The sequence below is a fragment of the Parasteatoda tepidariorum genome, chromosome X2 (genome assembly GCF_043381705.1).
Source record: "Parasteatoda tepidariorum isolate YZ-2023 chromosome X2, CAS_Ptep_4.0, whole genome shotgun sequence".
Classification (NCBI taxonomy): domain Eukaryota; kingdom Metazoa; phylum Arthropoda; class Arachnida; order Araneae; family Theridiidae; genus Parasteatoda; species Parasteatoda tepidariorum.
This window is the reverse complement of record NC_092215.1, coordinates 50,373,321-50,394,478: the sequence shown is the minus strand read 5'-3', so window position 1 is coordinate 50,394,478 and position 21,158 is coordinate 50,373,321. Positions and strand designations below refer to the sequence as shown.

Sequence of the window (21,158 nt, the reverse complement as noted above, 5' to 3'; positions counted from 1 at the left end):
ATTAAGATCTGCTGATGGTTTTCACGTTTACGAAATATCTCAATTGCTGAAAATAATTAACAATTATTAAGCAATATATATAAAGAAATAAACACTTAAAAAATTTAATAAATAAAATCAATATATTTTGTCCCACATTGAACTTTGAAGATATCATTTAAGGAATATCTCACACAAAGAGCTAAATGCTCAGTTTGAATTATCAGTAAGCAATCCATCAATTTTAGTACTGTTGTCTGCTCGTGATTAAAGAAACGCACAGAGAAACATAACCTTTAATGCAAGGATATTTGTTCAGGCCTGATATTGCAATTAAGCTATTGAAAATATGTATTCTGCCTCTAATGTTAGTAGAATTTTTGTGCTTTATCTTGCTGTTTACAGCGCTTTAGAAACTGTTTATAATTATTTCCTTAGAATCCTTCTTACAGTGTATATTATCGGTATATTTCTGATATCTTAGCTATTAAAACAAAAATATTTTTTTCTCTTTATCTATTAATAATAATATAAAAATTCAGAAATCCTTACAAATTAGGTTTGTTTTGGATGACTGTTTAAAACTAGAATTTTTCAAAAATTCGTTGTATACAACGAATGTTCGAACATTTCAGTTCACCGGGCATAAAACATTCAGTATTCAAAAACTGAAAATGTTTGGTGAATATTAAGTAAATCTACTAATATTTGCAAGTGGTAGCTTTTCAGTGTTACCCATAACATATTTGCCCCCCAAAAAAGTGTAGGAAATTATGTAACTAACATTCAAAAGTTATTCATCCTAAAAATCGTCGTAATTTTTGTGATAAGACTTTATAGCATTTGAATTAAATCGATTGAATCTGCATCCTATATTTTTTAATATAGTGGAAAACATGATATTACTGAGTTACAGTATCAAGTAACAGAACTCACAAAAGTCATTGAGATAAGGAAATAAATAAAAATTTTCAGTTTAAATATTTTATAACTTGTTTTGAACTATAAAACAATCCAAAATGGAATAATGTTTTGAAATTTCTCTTGTAAAAGTAATTAAGAAGGAAAGAAATACATATGCTAATCTATTTATTTATTATTATATTTTTTGATATTTATAGGTGGTACCATTTGCTGTCACTTTTGGTGTATTGACTATTACAGCCATACTGGTCCACTTTATTCTTAAAAGGAAGAAAGATCCACCGAAACTTTTAAAAGACCCCACTGTGAAATATAGTGTAGAGCTTGTTGAAAAAGAAGTAATGTATTTTAAGAATAAAAATTTAGTATTTTTGTTGAATTTTTGCGATTTTCTTCTTACAGTGTTGATATTTTATAAAAGAATAAAAAAAATTTTAATAGTTCTATAGATATGAAGTTTATATTCTATATATTAATGTACTACCAAAAAGGAATTGAAAACTATAGGAAATTGTCATTCTCGTTATGTTCCATGACGTTGAAAAAAAATAACCTTGATGTGCAGGGATGAGATTCTTCCGCGGATTCGCGGATTTCCGCTTTTTTTCAGATTTTNTAAGCAACATTGAAATGGCCAACAAAAGAGAAAAGTTTAGCTTGAAAATGAGATTACTATAAGATATGATTAAAATCCATTTAGTCCTCTGTTGTGTTGGTGGAAGGCGTTTATGCACCCCAGGCTATGCTAAAAACGGCCTTATAACTTAAAAAATAAAAATCTAATTCTTTTTATAATAATTTGATTTGCTTTGCCAGTGTAGTCTTAAAGCTGTAGAAAATTCCTTTTTATTCAATGTCTTTTTTTTTCTATATCAATCCTAAATATTCATTTAGGAAACATAAGAACAAGATGAATAACAATGAATGCATTTAAGGCTTAAGAAAGCCGCTGTTAGTTTAATTAATGAAAATATTACCTCAAATATTCTAGAATAAATATTTATTACAGGTAATATTTATATTCAGCATAATGTTAGAGGATATATAAATATATAAGCAAAAACATTGAAATTTATTTTTCCCTGCTATAGCAATAGCAAGCAAAACGAAAATGTTAAAGCTCGCTTGAAATAGAGAAAATTTTTTAGAATTCAGACACAAAAAAAATATCTTTTTTTTTTTTAATTGTAAATTTAATGTTAGAAGGGGCTGTGTCCCTTCTTTTATAAAATATGAAGGGACTAAAGCCCCCTCCCGGTTCTGTGTTCCCTCTTTCTAGCAGTATGTGACGTTACCGAGCGTGGATTCCTTTGCAATTTCATTTATGAGGATTTCAGATTTGAAATTTCTACTACCAAATTAGGATAAAATCAAGTATTAATATAAATGAAACAAAAAGTTTGCTCGTAAAGTAGTAAACAATTTTTGGGAAAGATTAGATATTCTCTACCCAGACTAATATAGGTATATAAAACTATGTATGTAAATAAATAAAAACTAACATGCTGCAGAAACTACAACAATAATAAACATTTACATAAATCAGATGAATAAAGAAATTGTCTAGCTCACTATTAACAATTTGTAAGGAAAAAAAAAAGTCTTACTTAAGCCTCCCAAACAATCTTGCAATAACTATTTTAAATATATATCAAAGAACATAATATATGAAATATTGTAAAAATGAATGCATGTGTCTTGTTAACATAAAATTCACTAAGACCTTGATAATTATGTGATCTTTACTAATTATCTTGGGAAACAACCTTCCTATCGTGTTTCTAATAAGCCCAAATTTCTCAACAAAAAAAAATCTACTGTGATTTGGACAAAAAACTTAAATTGGAGGTGAAATAGGAGGGAGTATTTTTAACATGAAATATTAAAATTTATATCAACAATTTCACGTATCCGGTGTACATTTAACCTGTAGTATATATCTAAGACGCATATCTAACACTTAATTGTACACACTCAATTTTTTATTTGAAAATTAATTCCCATTATCTACATCGGAAAAAAGTCATTCTTTAATTTTTACTTTTGATTAAAAAGTAAAGTATAATACAAAAAAAAAACTGCTGGGTTAAGGGTAAGATGAGTGAAGCGATTTGCAAACATCCTTCAAAACCTGATCAGCAAATTTTTTGCTTGGAATCCTTTTTAAGTAATTTTTGTTTATGATATTGTCGACAAGAGTACTTGTCATAGAAAGTCTTGCAGAGTCATCATTTTGGTTGAAGCAAAAGGCCAAGATTGTCACCTAAGAATCAATATGAAAGATAGCTTCTTTATAATTTTGACTTCGAAAAATTAAAAAACTCCTATTGTAAATCAGTGATTACTAATTTATAAAGCACTGAGTCTCAGGATAATATAAAAGCTACACTTCAAGGATAATAATAAAACTAGTTTTACATTCATTTAACAGCAATCTTGTTTGGTGTGATAAACTCTTTGTTGTTATAGTTGATTAAAAATATATTTCAATTGTTTTAAAATTTTTAGTGAATTATGTTTCAAATTGATGATTTTTAAATAATGTTTCAGTAGATGAAAAAAGATTTTTCTTATTCCTTTTGAAGAATAAAAGCTTTATATTTTTTAATTTCAGATTATTGACTTCTACTTATTTTCAGGTTATTAACCATGACACAAGAAGATTTCGTTTCATATTGCCAAGTAGTAATCATATCCTAGGTCTTCCAATAGGTATAGTATAATTCTTAATTTTAATGCGAATTTTTAACTTTATATGCAGTCACTAATAGTAAAACTTTTCAGAGCAGTGTTTTTAACATCTTTTGAAAGATAATAAATTGTTAAATACATAAGTTCTACACATTCATTTATTTTGTAATGATAGCAACTTTAAAATTATATTGACAACTGTAAAAACACATTATCTTAACTACCTTATAAAATGAAATATATATATTTCAAACCCTTTATTTAGTTCAATGAAACAGGTTTTATAAATACAAATTTGGCTTTATAACAAAAGGTTAAATGACCTAATTATGAGGTACCATTTGTATTTTTATGCAGATTTCTTAAATTGATGCTTAAAAAAATATCCTTCAGCATTCCATGCTTTGTCATTTAGCTAATTTTTTTAGAATATTTTAACATACTGTAACTTAATATTAATGTTGTTACATAATTTATTATCAAGTATTGTAAAAAAAAGGCTATTGACCGAAAAGTTGACTGTTTTATTTTACCTTCTGTTATAATTCTTTAGATTATCAACATCTTGTTAAATATACATGCCTGTGGCTATAAAATTAATATGCTCTCCTTTTTTATTATTTTTTCACTTTTGGTTTAATTTTGAAGACAGTTTTTTTTTTTCCTTCAAATTTTTATGTTATCTAATGTTGTACATTTAAAAAAGATATTTTGATAAAATATCCATGCATTAATAAAATTCACTTTTTGTATGACTTTATAGGACAGCATATTTTTCTCAGTGCCAAAATTGATGGAAACATTGTGATTCGCCCATACACTCCCGTATCTAGTGACGAAGAAGATAGAGGCTATATTGATCTTGTCATTAAAGTAACTTCCCATATTAATATTTTTAACTTCATTTCAAAGATAGCCAATAGGGGTTGATTAATATAGCTTATATTAATAGTTAACTGTATCACCTTTTATATTTTTCATGATTAAACTTTTAAATTCAAACATCTTGTTAAAGCAGCCCAATTCATACATACTTATTTTATAGTCTTGTGTTTTCATTGTAAATCATAAACCAAGATTTTGTTATAATAGAATATAATTCAAAATTTTGGTATTCAAAATTTTTTTTTTTTTTTTTGTATTATTTCTTACCAGGGGAAAGGGTTTCAACTAGATATTTTTTTCCCTTAAAATAACTCTTTTTCAAAGGTTAATAATCAAATAGTAGTGTACTACACTGTTGCGCTAAGCATAAAGGCTGTATCCTTTGCTTACGATGGACCTCGACATTCTCAAAGATTTTTCAATTGAATAGTTGTCTAGTCAGAAATCGTTCTTGTACTGCCTCCGCAGTATTACCCATCACTATCCTCTACCTCAGATGGATAACTGCTTGCTCTACCTTTTTCAAGCAATGCATGATATTCTGATTGCAAAGGATACTTCAAAAATTGATTTACACAATTGCTCCATAAAACCTATATTTTTAAGACATGAACATTTTCTATAAGTAAATTCTTTAAGTTGAGTTCATAAACTTTGAAATTGAGTTTCAACCTTATCTAAAAATGTAGTTCAAAATCTCAAGCTTTGTGTGAAATTGAGACTGAATTTTAGCATTATGATAGACAAAAAATTTATTTCACGCAATTTGCATTGCAAAACCAATGTTTTCTTTAAAAGGATATCACATACTTTTAAAGTTGAGCTTCAACTTTGTCAGAAATTGGTGATAATTCGTGATAAAAAAAATTTTATCAGGGATATCTTTTACAAGAATCATTCTTAAAAATGATGTCATATACTTTAAAGTCTAAAAATGTTAATCAAAATTTTATGTTTTTGTTTAAAATTCAGCTGGATTTTAACATTACAAAAGACATATACAGTATTAATATCAAACATTTGCCCCACAAAAAATGGGGGAGCATCAATATTTTTTACAAGAAACATTTTTTTAAATTATCTCTTAAGCTTTGAAGTTAACCTTCAACTATATCTAACAAAAAAAAAATTAGTGGAAATGTAAAATGTTTGGTGTTAATAAGACTGAATTTTAACTTTAAAATAACTCTTTCAAATTTGATTTTACATATTTGCTTATCCAAGCCTTTATTTTTTTAACATCAATATTTTCTACAAAAGTCATTATTTAAAATGGTATTGCGTTGAAGTTTAGCTTCAACCTTGTGTGATGTGAATGATCACCTTTCTGAAGATAGGTTTCCTATACCAGTATTCTGGGGTTTGCTGCAAAGCATGTAAATATACAAATACCTCAGTTTACATAGATATACCTCCAGCAGTCAAAATCTCAGATTTTTAAGAGAAAATAAAGCTAAATTTTAACAATTCTTAGATATTAATTTCACACATTTGCGTCACAAAACCTGTTTTTTTTTTTTTTTTTTTAGTCCTTGCATTAATGATTTCTTTAAGTTTTTGTATGGTGCTAAATATTTTAAAGTTTAGTTTTAACTTTAAATATGGCAGTAGAAATCTCAAATTTTTAAGTGAAAATGTAACTGAAATTAAACATAGTAAGAGACAATTTAGAAATTAATTCAACTTTTATTTTTTTTAAAGCTTTGATTGAGATTATTTAATTTTATTAAAAAATATTTATTTTTATATCATTAAATAATTTCATATTTTTGATTCTTCTGGTTTATTTTGTTTTGATTGTTTTTTTCTCACTATTGATTTCGATTAAGTTTTGTATTAAGTGTGGACTTTATTTTATTCTTCAGAAAAAATTTTAACTTTTAAATATTATTTAACTTTGTATTTATAATGTTATTTTTCATCATATTTAATTAAGTTTTTGTAAAAAGATTTCCAAATATTAAGCTTGTGTCACAGAAAGCTAAAAAAAAATTCAGAATTTAGGTTTAATTCTATTTATGTGCATAGATCAGCCTACTGTCACGCTTTTGGCCTGTGTCTCAGCTTTTTCAACCTATCTGAGGCCATTGAATTAATTTTCTACTAAACCTGAGACAGACTAACTAGCAGACTTTTGCATATTTAGCACACAACTCCAACAATATTTCTTTCAAATCAACAATTTTGCTGTTTCTAGTCATTTTGGTTTCTTGTTAATTCTTATTGTATAAATATGCTTCAATAATAATGATATATTAAAAAATGAAGAGTAAAAATTTTTTTTTCATTTATTTTAACTCAATGAAGCGTTTAACATAATAATGCAGCATTAATTAATATAATCATCATTGAAAATATTTTAAGTGATTATATTTTGTAAAAAGGTTTTTTATGTCTGCAGATAAAAAAATTTATTTTTGACGTACAGTGAAACGTCCCATATCCGGAAGTCCCTTTCCCGGAAGGGTCGATTTCCCGGACACTTTTTAACAATCAAAATAAACAAACATCTCTCCATCTTCCCCTTTCCTAAAAAAAANTCTTTTGACACATTTTCTCTTTTCCGCATCGAACCCATAAATCACCAGAAAGGGGAGATCTACCAAGACCATTGAGTGACCGTTAGTGACGCGCCTCCCTTGGAATGTAGGAAAAAGAGGGAGATTTGTTTTCAAAAGACCGCAACTGAGTCCTCTCCCCCCCCCTCCTTTCCCATGCAGGTGGCTAGTAAAAGAGGCATTTCCTGGAACCTTTTTATTGAAAGAAGAAATACTGTGAAAAAGGGTAAACGGGGCAAGGGTTAAGGTGGAGGGGGAGTCAAAATGGAAAATTTGAATAGGTCTAAAAGGATATACGTCCTTGAGAAACAAAACATTCGTTCTTCCCCATACCATGTAATATTTAGGAGGCGGGGGGAAAGGGGGTAACGTTCTCGCTTTAACAGATTCTTTCAGTCATAGAAGAAAAAATAAAGAGAACCCGATCAGCGTGCCCCGCCTTTATGCTTGATTGATAGCCAATGATTGAAGAGAAAACAATAATTTGTTACTTTCCCACCCTCAACTTAAATGATCTCCTCTTTACACTTATTTTCTTTCACAAATAAGGAGGAAATGAATTTTTCTCCTCCATCTACCCACCTTAATGAATGACGGGAATTTCCCTTTCTTGCTTGAATCATTCTAGTTAAAAATGGCGGATTATTATTTTCATATGTCAATTTTTTTTCGTTTTCTATATTTTAAGCAATAATATTTTTTTTCTAATATTTCATATTTTATTGATTAGATATTCTAATACTAAAACATTATTCCCCTTAAAAATAATGTTTATTTATTTTTTGCTTCTTAGATTTAGATCATTTTAAGCTTTGTTCCAGAATGACATGAATTTCCCCTTCCTGCTTAAATCGTTCTAGTTCAAAATGGCGGATTATTATTTTCATAACTGTTAAATTTTTTTCGTTTTCCATATTTTCAGCAATAATATTTTTTTTCTAATATTTTATATTTGATTTAGATATTCTAATGCTAAAACATTGTCGCCCTTAAAAATAACGTTTATTTATTTTTTGCTTCTTAGATTCAGATCGTTTATTAAATCATTTTAAGCTTTGTTTACCTTGGGGGTCTATTATACGGAAAAATCTATTATACGGACTTCTGGAAGTCCCACCGATTCCGGATACGCGACTTTACACTGTATTAGAATTATGAATAACACTTACTACATATATGCTGCAAAATTTTTTTTCACTGATAACAAAATAAATTGAAAAATATTAAATGAAATTAAAAATAGCTCATTTCCGTTTACACTTGGTTGTAGCAAGCATAATGAATATTGAACAAAATAAAAAAAGAAATTTTTAATTACGCATTCAATAATTACATTATAAACGAGCAGAACATAGAATTGATTACTTGCAGATCGTTTTATTTTAAGTACCTTTCAGAGATATAAGGACTTGATTTTCTCACATTAATTTATTTTATTTATATTTTTGCAGAAATACAATGATACATAAACTTTTAAAAATTACATATACAGTATAGGACCCAGAATCCAGCTCTCACGGGAACGACGAAATTCCGTATTTTAGAATTTGCCGAATTTCGGATCTCTTCCGGAAATTCCAATATGGCGCCCATATATTACGATAATTCATTTACGCTGTTAATTTCAGAAAAATCAATAAATTTAGCTAATTTTCAATTGTAGATTATGATGGGGTGAATTTAGAACTGTCCCATCTTTAGAAATTTCATTAATTAAAATAATAATCTATATGATATAATCAAGAAGAAATAATTCAAGATGAAATAATCCAAATCCTCCGAAAAAGAAATAATCGTTTCTTTTCTTTTACTTAACATTTTTTTTTACACTCACCTTGCAAAAAAAATCTAACAAGGAACTACAAGAAAAGTAACAATTAATGCTATGAAACTAACAATGAATAACTACAAAAAAGAAGCAAACAACTAATAACGATAAAAAAATAAAAAAACAAGTTAACAAGTAACAAAAAAGTAACAGTTAATAACTAATAAAAAGATAAATAAATTGAATTTTAAAAAAAGGCAACAAAAAAGGCACCAAGTGAGAAAGAAGTTTCAATGTCAAAAGGGTGTGGCTAATTTATGGTCAAACAGGAGAGGGAAATGTGGGAACAAACCAGTAAAGCACTTGCACAGCTGTCAAGATTGATTGATCAGTTTCTCCCAACTTGCATTTCTTTATTTTCTTTATTCTATATAAATGCAGATGTTTTTACTTTTTAATTTCAACTGCTTTAGGAATAGATGTTTTGTTTTTATTTTTAAAAAATAAAATATAGTTACTTACTTCAAGAGAAAAAAATTCCAAACAAAGAGAAAATATGACTGATTTTTTTTTTCTCTTATCAATAAAATTTTCTTTTAAAAAAAATAAAAAATTAGGTCGGATTAAGTGCCGAATTTCGGGTCCTGTCGGATTAGGGGTCCCATACTGTATATGTTTATTTAAGTAATACTGATTCACATTAGCAATTAAGCTCAAAATTGAAATGGTTTTTCCGAAAAAAGCTTAATATTTTTTTGATCCGTTATAATTCAAGTAAAAACATTTGCATAAATAATGTGAAATTAAATTGCTAAAAAGATTTTTCTTTGAAAGAAATCCTGTGTTGAATTTTTTAAAAAAAGCAATTGGGTAAAACCAGACAACCCTGGTTTTAAGCACTGTGAGGACAATACAAGAAATTTTCATTTTTTTGTCGATACAAAATGGCAATAAGTCAGTAACAAAAAAAGTAATTCCTTCAGTGTGATAGCCAAATTTATGCTGGTACTGTTGACAAACCCACTTAAATGTGAAAGACTATTCAGCCACATAACAAAAATTCAGAACCAATTCTGATCTTTATCCAAATAAATATGGAAGAATTTGTTAACTTTGGAGGCAAACTAGAAAAAGTTTTGTTTTGGGCAAATTTTTCATAAAATCTTTTTAGAATATGCAAATGGATCACTTGGTCTGTTTTAAAACAATAAATTAATTTAATATTTCATAATTTTTAGAAGTCAAAAAGGTAGCTGAAATAGTTTAAGTGCCTTAATATGTTTTAATTTTTATTATTATTTTGCTTATAACACTATGCCATGATCACCAAAAACCTCAGACTTTTTCACTGTCCGAGGTTGGCAGGTCAAAGTTCACATTTGACAGTACAATTGTATATTCCCCCTCCATACTTTTATTTGTATTCTTTATTTAATATTAATAGTTTTCAATGATTTATAGGTTTACTTCAAAGGGGTTCATCCTAAGTTCCCTGATGGTGGTAAGATGTCACAATATTTGGAAAACATGAAAATAGGCGAGACCATTGATGTTCGTGGTCCCTCAGGAAAGCTAAAATACTTAGGAAAAGGTTTCTATTATTTTCCTTCACTAAAGCCTGCTTTTTTACTTATAGAAAATTTTCTGTTGATGATATTTATGTGACTATGCATATTTATGATACACAATGCTTCCTAATCATGATTCAATAAAATATGTAATCTTTACATAGTATTTCAAAAACTGATTATAGTACTAAAAAAATTTTTCTCAATTTTGTTATGTTTGATTGTGATAAAGTCAACTTAATACTCTATTTTTATCTCATTGTACATATTTTAATCTTCATTTTATGTTACAAATACAAAAATGTGTATGCTGTAATATTCTATTGAATGCAATTGAGTTTGACAATAGCTACAGCAAGATATGATACAATAAAATTGAGAATTCCATCGCATAAGGGTCAAAGGTAAATCATTTATCCATCTGGAGATCATCTCTAATGAAAGGTCACTAGTATGTACCTCCTTGATCTGTAAAATGAATCTATTATAAATTTTGTTATATATATTTTCTATTTTACTGAAGAATTAAAATAGATGATTAACTATTTTTTGCTTTATATAATTTCAATTAAGTTCATTTAAAGAATATTTGTACTTGAATAAAAACAAGTTGTAAATATTTCTATTCATTTATTTTAGGAAAGTTCAGTGTTAAACCAGATAATAAATCTCCTGCTCAGACCTTTGAAGCTAAAGAAATTGGAATGATTGCTGGTGGATCTGGTAACTTCATTTTTATTGGCTGTTGAAAAATTTAGTTACTCTAAATGTGTTCCTAAGTTATAAATATATTTAGCATAACTCTAAAAATATTCTTGAGCATTTATTTAAACAAGTTTAATTGTATTTTTGTAAAAATTCAACAGTTATAAATAGATTCCCTTTTCTAAAATTATAGTTTACTAAATTTTGATGCAAGCATTTGTGGTAATTTGACAATCGATATAATTTGTAAGTCATCTAGTGAGTATTTGATAAAGTTAAAAATATTCATGTGTGATCATGAGAAGAAAAATAATTTTATTTTCAGTATTTTTGATGAAATAATTTTTAAAAAAACATTTAATTAAATATCTGAAAATCTGTAGAGGACTGCATTTGTCATCTACATGTGTGAGGGGCAAAGAAAATGTTCTTTTCAATTATTTTTTTTAACTACTTTTTCATGCTTTGTTGTCCCTTATTCTTTAAAATAGATTACTTTTAATCACAACATTTTTCAAGTTTTTTTTATTGAAAAACTAAGTCAAATAAAGCTCTGTGACCTTTTCATAATAAGATAATAATTTATTTCAGGAATTACCCCAATGCTTCAGTTGGTAAAACATGTTCTTCGAAACCCTGATGACAAATTGAATTTGTGGTTATTGTTTGCAAATCAGGTATTTTAGATTTCTTGAATAGTTTAATTATGCCATTATTTCTACCTATTTGTTAACATTTTCTTTAAAGTAATACTTTGTATGACTTGCCGTAATACATATCCACCATAATTATCTAAGTTTCATGAAGCTGTATAAAACATCAGCTCTGCAGTTGAAAATAGACATCAGTTAATAATTATTATCAAACAGTTTTGGCACTACATTTTAATTTATCAAGCATGTTAATAGGTTGCGATATTCTAAAACTATACTTTTTATGGCAGGTAAGAACTTCTCATGTCAGTGTCATATGGGCAAGTAAACAAAAATTTCTAAATGGCTTGTTTTCTGGCTCTCTTTTAATGCATTAATAAATCATTTATCGTGCTTCTTAAGTTTTCTAATTTGATTTAAATAGTTTATTACTTGAATAGTAAATTGTATCTTTGCTTAGATGCATTCAATTACATTGTATCTCAGTTCAACATTTTTCAACAAAATGTAAAAACCACCAATTTATATACTTCTTCACCCATTTACGTTTAATTCATCAGCCATGTCCTTAAAAAACATTTGGCTTAGTTGTATTTGAGCTATGATAAATTTCTTATTTGGAAGTAATGTATACATAGCTGCAACATGGATAGAAAAAAATCCAGTAGATTTTATGAAATAATATAAATTTCATGATATTTGTTGCATAATATTCTAAATATTTTACGCGTAGGGAATTTTAGGGATTTTTATAGTCATCAAAATCTGCTATATTTTCCAGTTATGGTTGACTTTAAACATACTTGAAATGTTATGTATTATGTTTACTCATACTTTTGATTATTAATAGTCATTTAATTCATCAAAGAGAGCTTAAATTTTTTATTATTATTATTATTAATTTAAAAAGAGAGTTCTGAATAAAAATAAACTGAACATTTTATAACAAAAAAAGTTTTGAACTGATTTCAATAAATGAGGTTCACTTCATTATGCATTGGTAATACTTATTTAAATATTCAAGCAATAATCTATACAAAAATTCTATCCAATAGGTGTTTTTTTTTCGGAAATTTACTCAGTTTTAAAGAATTTTCAAAAATGTGCAAAAACCAGGAGAATTTTAACTAAACCAGTAGACCAGAAGAAACTGGCAAAATCCGGTAGTCTACTGGTCCGGTAGTCTACACACACATATATATATATGTGTGTATATATAAACAGTATACTCTCAATATCTCAAATTTTTTCGAAATAGAAAATTAATTTTTCCGGAAAAATGAAGTTTATTGTAAACCAATTCTTTTCTATTTAATCCATAATTATTTTGTCTTACTTTTAAAAATAAAATTATAATTGTTGTATTTAGATTTATATTCAACTATCATTGCATGCATATTTATTAGTAGTTATTCTTATGTTTCATGACCATATATGGCAGTACTTTTACTTTCGTTACTTGTACCGCCGGAACAAGTAAAAAGTACGTACTTTTACTTGTACTTCGTTACTTTTTAAATTTAGTACTTTTACTTGTACTTTCGTTACTTTTTTAGGGAAAAAGTACAAGTATTTGTAACGGAAATATCGAACGAAATCGTTACTTTTTTTCTAAAACTCGGTAAGCTTTTTAAAAAAAAAATATTAAATTGAAAAAAAATGCTTATGTTTTTTTTTAATTAATAAAATTAATGTGCAATATACATGCATTCACAGCTAACTTCGTGTTTAAATACCTTCTGTTTCAACTTATACTGCACATTCAATTATTTTTTACTAGCTCAAAGATCACAAAGCTATCTGAAACCCTGTGTTTGCTTTGTTTACGTTTGTGCTTTTGAAACGCGTCTCTAAAGAGTAAAACAATCTTAAATCAATGGTAATTTAAATAAATAAAAATAATAAACTAAAAATTAAAATCAATAGATAAAATTTCTTTTTCGTGCAAATCCATAAAAAGTTTGAAATTAAAACTATATTTGATTTTAAAATTATATTATACGATTATATTATAAAATTATATTATAATATTCTTTCGAATTTAAAAATAAATTTAAATCCATAACTTTCAAAATTAAAAATAATTAAATAAATGACAACAATTTGGCAAAAACTTTAAAGAGCATAAGAATATTATTCAATAAAATTTTAGGTTACTTTGAATTTTCGATTTCCTAGAAATGTACTTTTAAATCGTTACTTTTTTTGCTTAGTACTTGTAGTTTTACTTGTACTTTTTACTCGTTACTTTTTAAAATATGAACTTTTTACTTTTTACTCGTTACTTTTTTTAAAAATACTTGTACTTTTACTCGTTACTTTTTAAAAGTAACGTTGCCATATATGTTCATGACTCTACTTTTTAGAGTAATATTTTAGAACATATTTTTCTACTTTTTAGAACATTTAGTTTTGAACTCGAAAAATCGCGATCTCAAAAAAAAATTTAGCGTCCTTTCTAGTCTGAGATATCAAGAGTATACTGTGTATATATAATGATCTTAATTTGTAGTTTTATATTTAGCTAATTTCTATCTGAATGGATCCTTTTTGAAAACAACTTAAGTAGGTTATTTACTTTAAGATATTTTTATTTATTGCAGAAATATATGTATCATTTTTTTTTTTTTTTTTTTTTTTTTTTTTTTTTTTTTTTTTGAAATTTAAGTGTTCACTTAATGTGTATTTAAATAAATTACAATTATTTCCAAAAATTGTGTTGAATTATAATTATTTTAAGCTGCAATTTATTTTTTCTAAAAGCAATCTCCATACATTATGTATTTTTGTTTTAGACTGAAAATGACATATTGCTAAGGACAGAATTGGAAACTCTTGCTTCTCAATATCCTAATAGATTTAAATTGTGGTTTACTGTAGATCGTCCTACAGAAGGTTTGCTAGTTTCATTCTATATACTTCTTTGTATTTAATTAATAGTGACACTAGGAAATTCAGTTATGAGCTATAGAACTGAGTCAATAAATTTACAATTTGATTAACTTAAATTCTTGATAAGTTTTTTAAGTGTTTCACAATATTATGAGTTTTATTCATCTACAGTGTAGCTTATAAAATGTGTGAATGTAGCAAATTTAGTTTATAAAAATATTTTTTGTTCACCAAAAATCTCAATATTTATATTGTATTTTTTATGACCTATATAATGCTATAGACCTCACATGTCCAGTCCAGTGGAAATATGTTCTGCACATGGAGGATCCATATTACAATAAACAAAATTATTATATTTTATTCTTTAACTTTCTGCAATGGTTGAAAAATGTATGCTTTAATTTTTATTTAACAAATGTTATTCCAAACTATTTGACCATTGCAACATACTAATTGAAGCAGTCATATAAAAGACCCAGTAACCATACAGCAGTGTTTTTAAGTGCTTATAGAATAAGACAATTTCTTGCATAATAAGTTCAATTAGTTAAATAAGTTCAATTGTTATTCACTCTTACTGATAATGGTATAGGTTTTTCAAAAAAAACTTAAATTATGGTGTTAATTAATTAGTCTGTTCTGTGTTGCATTTTCAATAGAATTAACCACCTGTTGAAGTTACTTAAGTATTCAATATTTTATTTTACTTTTTTATGTTTGAACATCTAAAACCAGAGTAATAAATCAGCATGATGTTGCTTGACCCCATTTTAAAAATAAAGTACATAGTTCAGGAAATTAATAACGAAAACATTCTGAATTTAGAAAAGTAAACCATTTATTTTGAAGAATTTAAAGTATGTGTGAAATTTACAATTCTATCTACTATTCTTGAAAATTATGTGCTTGATAATTATATGAGGTTACAATTTTAGGTTGGAAATATAGTACTGGTTTCATATCTGCTGAAATGATTACAGAGCATCTTCCTCCTCCAACTGATAAATCTTTTATCCTTATGTGTGGACCTCCTCCCATGATTAAGTTTGCATGCATCCCAAACCTTGATCAATTAGGATATGATGCAAAAATGAGATTTGCATATTAATTTCTAACTTCATCAATTAAGTTACGATGCAAAGTAAAGATTTGCATAAGAATATGTAACTTTATCAATTAGAATACGTTACAAATTAAAAAATTTCATATTAATTTGTATGTTTCAACCTTGTATAAAATAGAATCATTTGTTCTTTTATATATTAGATGTTTAGTTTTTGTTTCTTTTTTTACAGCATATAGTTCAAATATATACTTTTTGATACAACAAATATACTCTTATTGGATTATGTATAGAACTTATCATGTAATAAAATTTACTAACAAGCATCTGAGTTATCAATTCTGTATTGTTAGTTTTCATTCCTCATTAGACTGCTCTCTGAATGTCTTAATACTAGCGATAGTTTCTCTAGGTTGTACTGCTACATCAAAGTTTATTACTTTCTTTAAATTTAACTTATAACCTTTCTGATGTCAACCAATTATAGAAAATATTAGAATGACATACAAACAATCTAATACTACCAAAGTTATCAAATCTTACTGTATCAGATAGCTTGGACATATTTTTACATGTGATAACCCAAACCCTGTTAAAAAGCTACCTTTGCAATTGTGAAGGGTAAAAGAAAAATTCTATAGATGAATAGACTACATAGAGGCAGATCTCATAAAGAAACACATCAAATTTTGGAAAACAAAAATGGAAAATTTTTCATTTATTTCAATAAAAAAAATTTTTAAATGTAAATTTAAGTCCTGAATTCTGCTTTCTTTTATGACCAGAACTCACAAAATTTTGTTGCCATTGGCAACCAATAAATTAGTAATAGCTGTTATATTTTCAGCTTTTTAATTAAGATTTCTCATTTTTTATCTTTTAATAATTGCTCAAATTTTATCATTGCTTTAACAGAAGAACATTTAAAGTAAAAATTGCAAACTTTCTTAAGGTACACCTTTTCATACCTTACTCATAATAAATACTTTTTCCAATTGAGATATTTCTTTTTTTTTTTATTATGAGTAATATTTCAAAAAATTTAAAGTATTTCCTATTCTCAGAATTTATAGGCACCATTTAAAATCAGTAACTCTATGAATGAACTTGAAACAAAAAAGTTCTATTTTTAACATTCCATGATGTAGGAAATGACATATTTGTGATTTTACATCATGTTGTTGTTTCTAATGCTACTTACCACACGAGCAAGCCTGCTTGGTGAAACTGAGCAAATTTAAAGCAGAGTGTGCCTTCCTTGTTTTTCAGTGGCGCCGTCCTATGACAAGAATTCATCTTCAACCACACACACGTCACAGTCCGTTTTATAAGGTGGACCCATTCATTCATCCACAGATCGCTAGTTTGAATCGAAAATACTGCGTTTACTCAGATAGTATGAGCGTGTTGCGCCAACTCAACCATTTTGACAGTAAAACTCATCCCATTTTGTGTTTTATACAGCATTTGCTATTTAATCTTCATAAAAATGGTTTCGATATTTTATTTTGCTGGGTTCCAAGTCACGTTGGAATCCCTGGCAATGATTTAGCCGATACAGCAGCGCGATCTGCTACTACTACTTTAAATTTATCCATACCATTCTCAGATGTAAAAATACATATTAAAAAGTATATAAAATCTTTATGGCAGCAGCAGTGGGATAACCAAGTGAATAATAAGTTGCACGCTCATAAGTCAAATTTGGAACCCTTCCCTGTGTTGCGACTACGTAGTGCAGATGTTAAGCTTACCCGTCTGCGAATCGGACACACCAGACTGACCCATCTACATTTGTTGTTTGGTGAACCACCTCCTCAATGCAACACTTGTGATGTTTTACTTTCGATTCACCATATTTTAATCACTTGCCCGTATTTTAACAGACATCGTCTTGCCTTTTTTGGCAGTTCTATTTTATCTATGGGAGATTTGTTAGGTGACTCTCATCATCCGAACATTTTTGCATTTTTACGTGCTATTGGCATTTTAAATTGTATATAAGTTTATTCTGTTCATGAATTTATTCATTTTTAGAAGGATATTCTTACTTTTATACTATTTTACTGTGTTTTAACTTTGACGTGATTTTATTCCAATACTACCGTTGATTGTTTGTATATGATTTTATCAATTTTTAATTATATTTAGGAAAATAAGTATGCACTTCAATTTTGACATGTATAAACATATTGTTTGGCGCAGCATGTCCACATTTGGATTTTGTGCCATTAAACTCTACATTCAATCAATCAATTCATCCACAGATCGTACTTTTGACCTGAATCAGAGAACGATCGATCTCCAATCCAGTACCCCCAGATATATCGATTTGTTATGGGAACATGGAGGACTTTGCGACTCGACAGATTTAACGTGCACCAGTCACCATTACACGGGGAGTCTTCGGCCAGCGGGACTCAAACACGCGAACTCTCGGACATGGGCCCACCGCCCTACCGGTCAGGCTATCCCGGCTTTTACATCATAATTAAATAATATGTATATTTATATACAAACTCATAATAAAATAAATCAAGAGAAAAAGTAGCTAAGTTTTATTTTATTTTTTAATCAAAAAGTATGCACCAGAAAAACTTCTTCAGACTTTTTTGTTCAAACCATTTTATTTTTTTAGCATTTACTATTTTGAAAACTTTCAGTGCCTTTTTAAATGCCTTACTTTTTTCAGTGCCTTTTTAAATGCCTTAGCAAAATAAAATGAGCTCTGTGTCACATTTTTTATTCTTATTTACACAAAATCAAAATTTCATTCAATCAAAGTTTTTTTTAAAAAAAACTTACTGTTCATAACTTATACAAGACAGATTTCATTATCGAAAATATAGTTTTCATGCAGAGCACAGTAATTCAAACCAAGCTGATTTCCATGTTACACATTTAATTCAATTGCGATTAATTATATTTGGTTTGGGGAAAAACTGTTTCTCTGCCATATTTTCTGATAAAATTATATTTCATCAAAGATAAGGAAGAAAAATAACTTTGTCCAAAGCTCTAAAAAATTTTTGTTAAGGCATTTTTGAAATAAGAAAGTTCACTTTTTTTTTTAAAATAGGTTCTTAAAGATGAGAATTATAAATAGGATTTTCAAAAAACTTAGAAACGTTAATTTAGTATGAAGATTGAACTTTATTTCTAACTTACCTATAGAGTATGGATCAAGTTAATAACAATGCTTAATTCATGAATTAAATCTATGACATATTTACTCTAAACTCAAATATGTGAAAAAACAATTACAATTTAAATGACTCAGTAACATGTTGTTTACTGCACTCTAGATTTTATATCTACAGGTGTTAAATCCTGTAGAGATAAAATAACCTTTTTTTTTTAATTTCCTTTTTTTTTTTTACTTTAAAGTTTAATTATAATTTTTCAAATAAAATTCTTTTCAAAATGTGCTCATAAATTTGTGTATTTGCAAACTTCAGGCATTCTGTGATTCAAATTGTTATTTAAAAAATAAAATGTAACTATTTGAAGCAAGCAATATATTATTGCTACATCCCAATGCGGACAAAGGTCATGGAAATTAAGGGCCCACAACTTTTCACAAACGGCATAAGGAGGCAATGAGGGAAGATTTGTGCACTAGGTGCTATTGCATCCCAGGCAAATTTGTTACCGGCCAACGAACAGTAGAAGCATTTTTAGCAACAATGGTCACTTTTTAAGACATAACCACTTTCTCAAAAATTGAAAACTCCAAATAATTAAAAAAAAAACCTGATATTATTAATGTTAAATATTTCTTTAAAGGTATTTTTTTTAAAATATAGTAAACAGTACAGGGTTCATTTCTGAAATAAAAACTTTCCTGATCTCAGGAAATAGGTTTACGTAAAATTTAAGCATTGTAGGTAATGTTTTCAACTAATAAAGTTCGAGTTTTTGAACCAATCATGCAACATAAAATTTATTTATTACAAAATTAATCTTCCTCAATCATGATCATAATAGTGAAAAAGATTAAATAGGGTGTGGACTAAGCTTTCTGGGTATGATAGTAGTTTTTCCAAGCAATAAATACGAGTAATAAATATGAAGCACATGATGGGAACATTTTCTGCTTAAAAAGGGGTGACTAACAGACATTTTTTAATCACAATATTTTATTTTTAGTCAGCTTGTAACCGGTGACGGCTGCTAATTTGCCATACAGCCGAAGCTAGTAGGTACCCATGAATCTGAAGTTTGATGGGCTTCAAACCCAACCTATTTATATTTTAGTAATTAAGATTTTTAAAAAAGTCTAAAATGTGATGATCATTGAAAAAAAATTTAAAGTTTTGAAATTTCTGAAATTTGAACCCTTTAATTTATATGTTTGAAATGAGATGGGTCATTGAATGTAAACAATAGAAAGATTTTAAATACCGAAAAAAAACTTTTAAAGTTTCCAGTGTATCCCTCCGCTTAAGTTTAGGAAGCGATGCGTGATCAGGAAGTTTTTTTATTGTGATTTATATTTAAATTTTTGCGAAATTTTTCTATTCATAAGAGTATTAGGTAATTTATGAATCCTAAAAGGATGTGAGCTTTAAATAAATGTAAACTATTATTATCACAATATAAATAAAGCTATATTTGTGGGAAATTTCCTTTATTGCTATTCTTCGGACAGCATCTTGCTCGTGAAGTTGTTGAAATTTGTTTATTTGACAATTTTTTTTAATTTGTTCAAATTTGCTTGGTGTTAAATTAAAAGAATGCTTTATATTGTGAACACTACAAGTACAGTACAGAACCCGTTATCCGGAAATCAGAAAACCAAAAAACCGGAAAGAAATTCTACGAATTTTTCCACCATTTAAAAAAAAAATTTTTTTTCCTCATAAGATTTTAGGATTTTTCTTTCTATTTTGAAAGATCTTTACCTTACCATCATTTTGAAAATAACCTTTAGTGTATTACTTCATCGTTTTTTCTTCTTTTTAAGATTATTTCCAATATTTTTTTTTTTTTTGTTAGGTTTAACAATAAAAAAAACGGCTTTTTGTAGCGATTCAGAAAACCGGAAAAATCAGTTATCCGGAATAGCGATGGTCCCGATCGTTCCGGATAATAGGTTCCCTATATTAGTACTATCTAGGCATAGCTTTACACAATTATCTATTCTATTAAAAAAAATTTAACAAAAGAGGGTGGGTAGGTCCTTACGTCGCACTGGAGCTGCATTATAGTGTGCCTCACCAATTGCCCATGTATGTGCTATTGGCGACGGTCTGGAAAACATCCTTGAGCATGATCCGAAGACATGCCATCGCAATATTGATCCTCTGCAGAGGAGATGGCTCCTCTGCTTTGGCAACCCGACTACCAGCACGCGAAGTCGAGCACTTTCCGATATAGCAGTTTAATGAGAAAAGATGCATTGCACCCTCGGTCCCTACGCAGACTGATCAAAGTGGTCACCCACCCGCTTACTGACAGCAGCCAGTG

General features: G+C 27.8%; 1 protein-coding gene across 1 annotated transcript; it reads left to right on the top strand.

The window, feature by feature from the left end:
• The first annotated feature begins 49 nt into the window (after positions 1–49).
• Positions 50–16,015, top strand: LOC107443804 (NADH-cytochrome b5 reductase 3). Its single transcript, XM_016057799.2, has 9 exons — positions 50–346; positions 1,101–1,241; positions 3,543–3,615; positions 4,358–4,467; positions 10,267–10,396; positions 11,013–11,096; positions 11,670–11,755; positions 14,527–14,626; positions 15,562–16,015. The coding sequence occupies exons 1-9, from the start codon at positions 329–331 to the stop codon at positions 15,732–15,734; spliced, it is 915 nt and encodes a 304-aa protein (XP_015913285.1). The 5' UTR covers positions 50–328; the 3' UTR covers positions 15,735–16,015.
• The last annotated feature ends 5,143 nt before the right edge of the window (positions 16,016–21,158 follow it).

What these genes read in the sequence shown, in the direction of transcription:
- LOC107443804 (XM_016057799.2), top strand. An exon ending in TAGAGCTTGTTGAAAAAGAA is followed by an intron (nt 1,242 to 3,542) that starts GTAATGTATTTT and finishes ACTTATTTTCAG; the next exon opens with GTTATTAACCATGACACAAG. An exon ending in AATGATTGCTGGTGGATCTG is followed by an intron (nt 11,097 to 11,669) that starts GTAACTTCATTT and finishes AATTTATTTCAG; the next exon opens with GAATTACCCCAATGCTTCAG.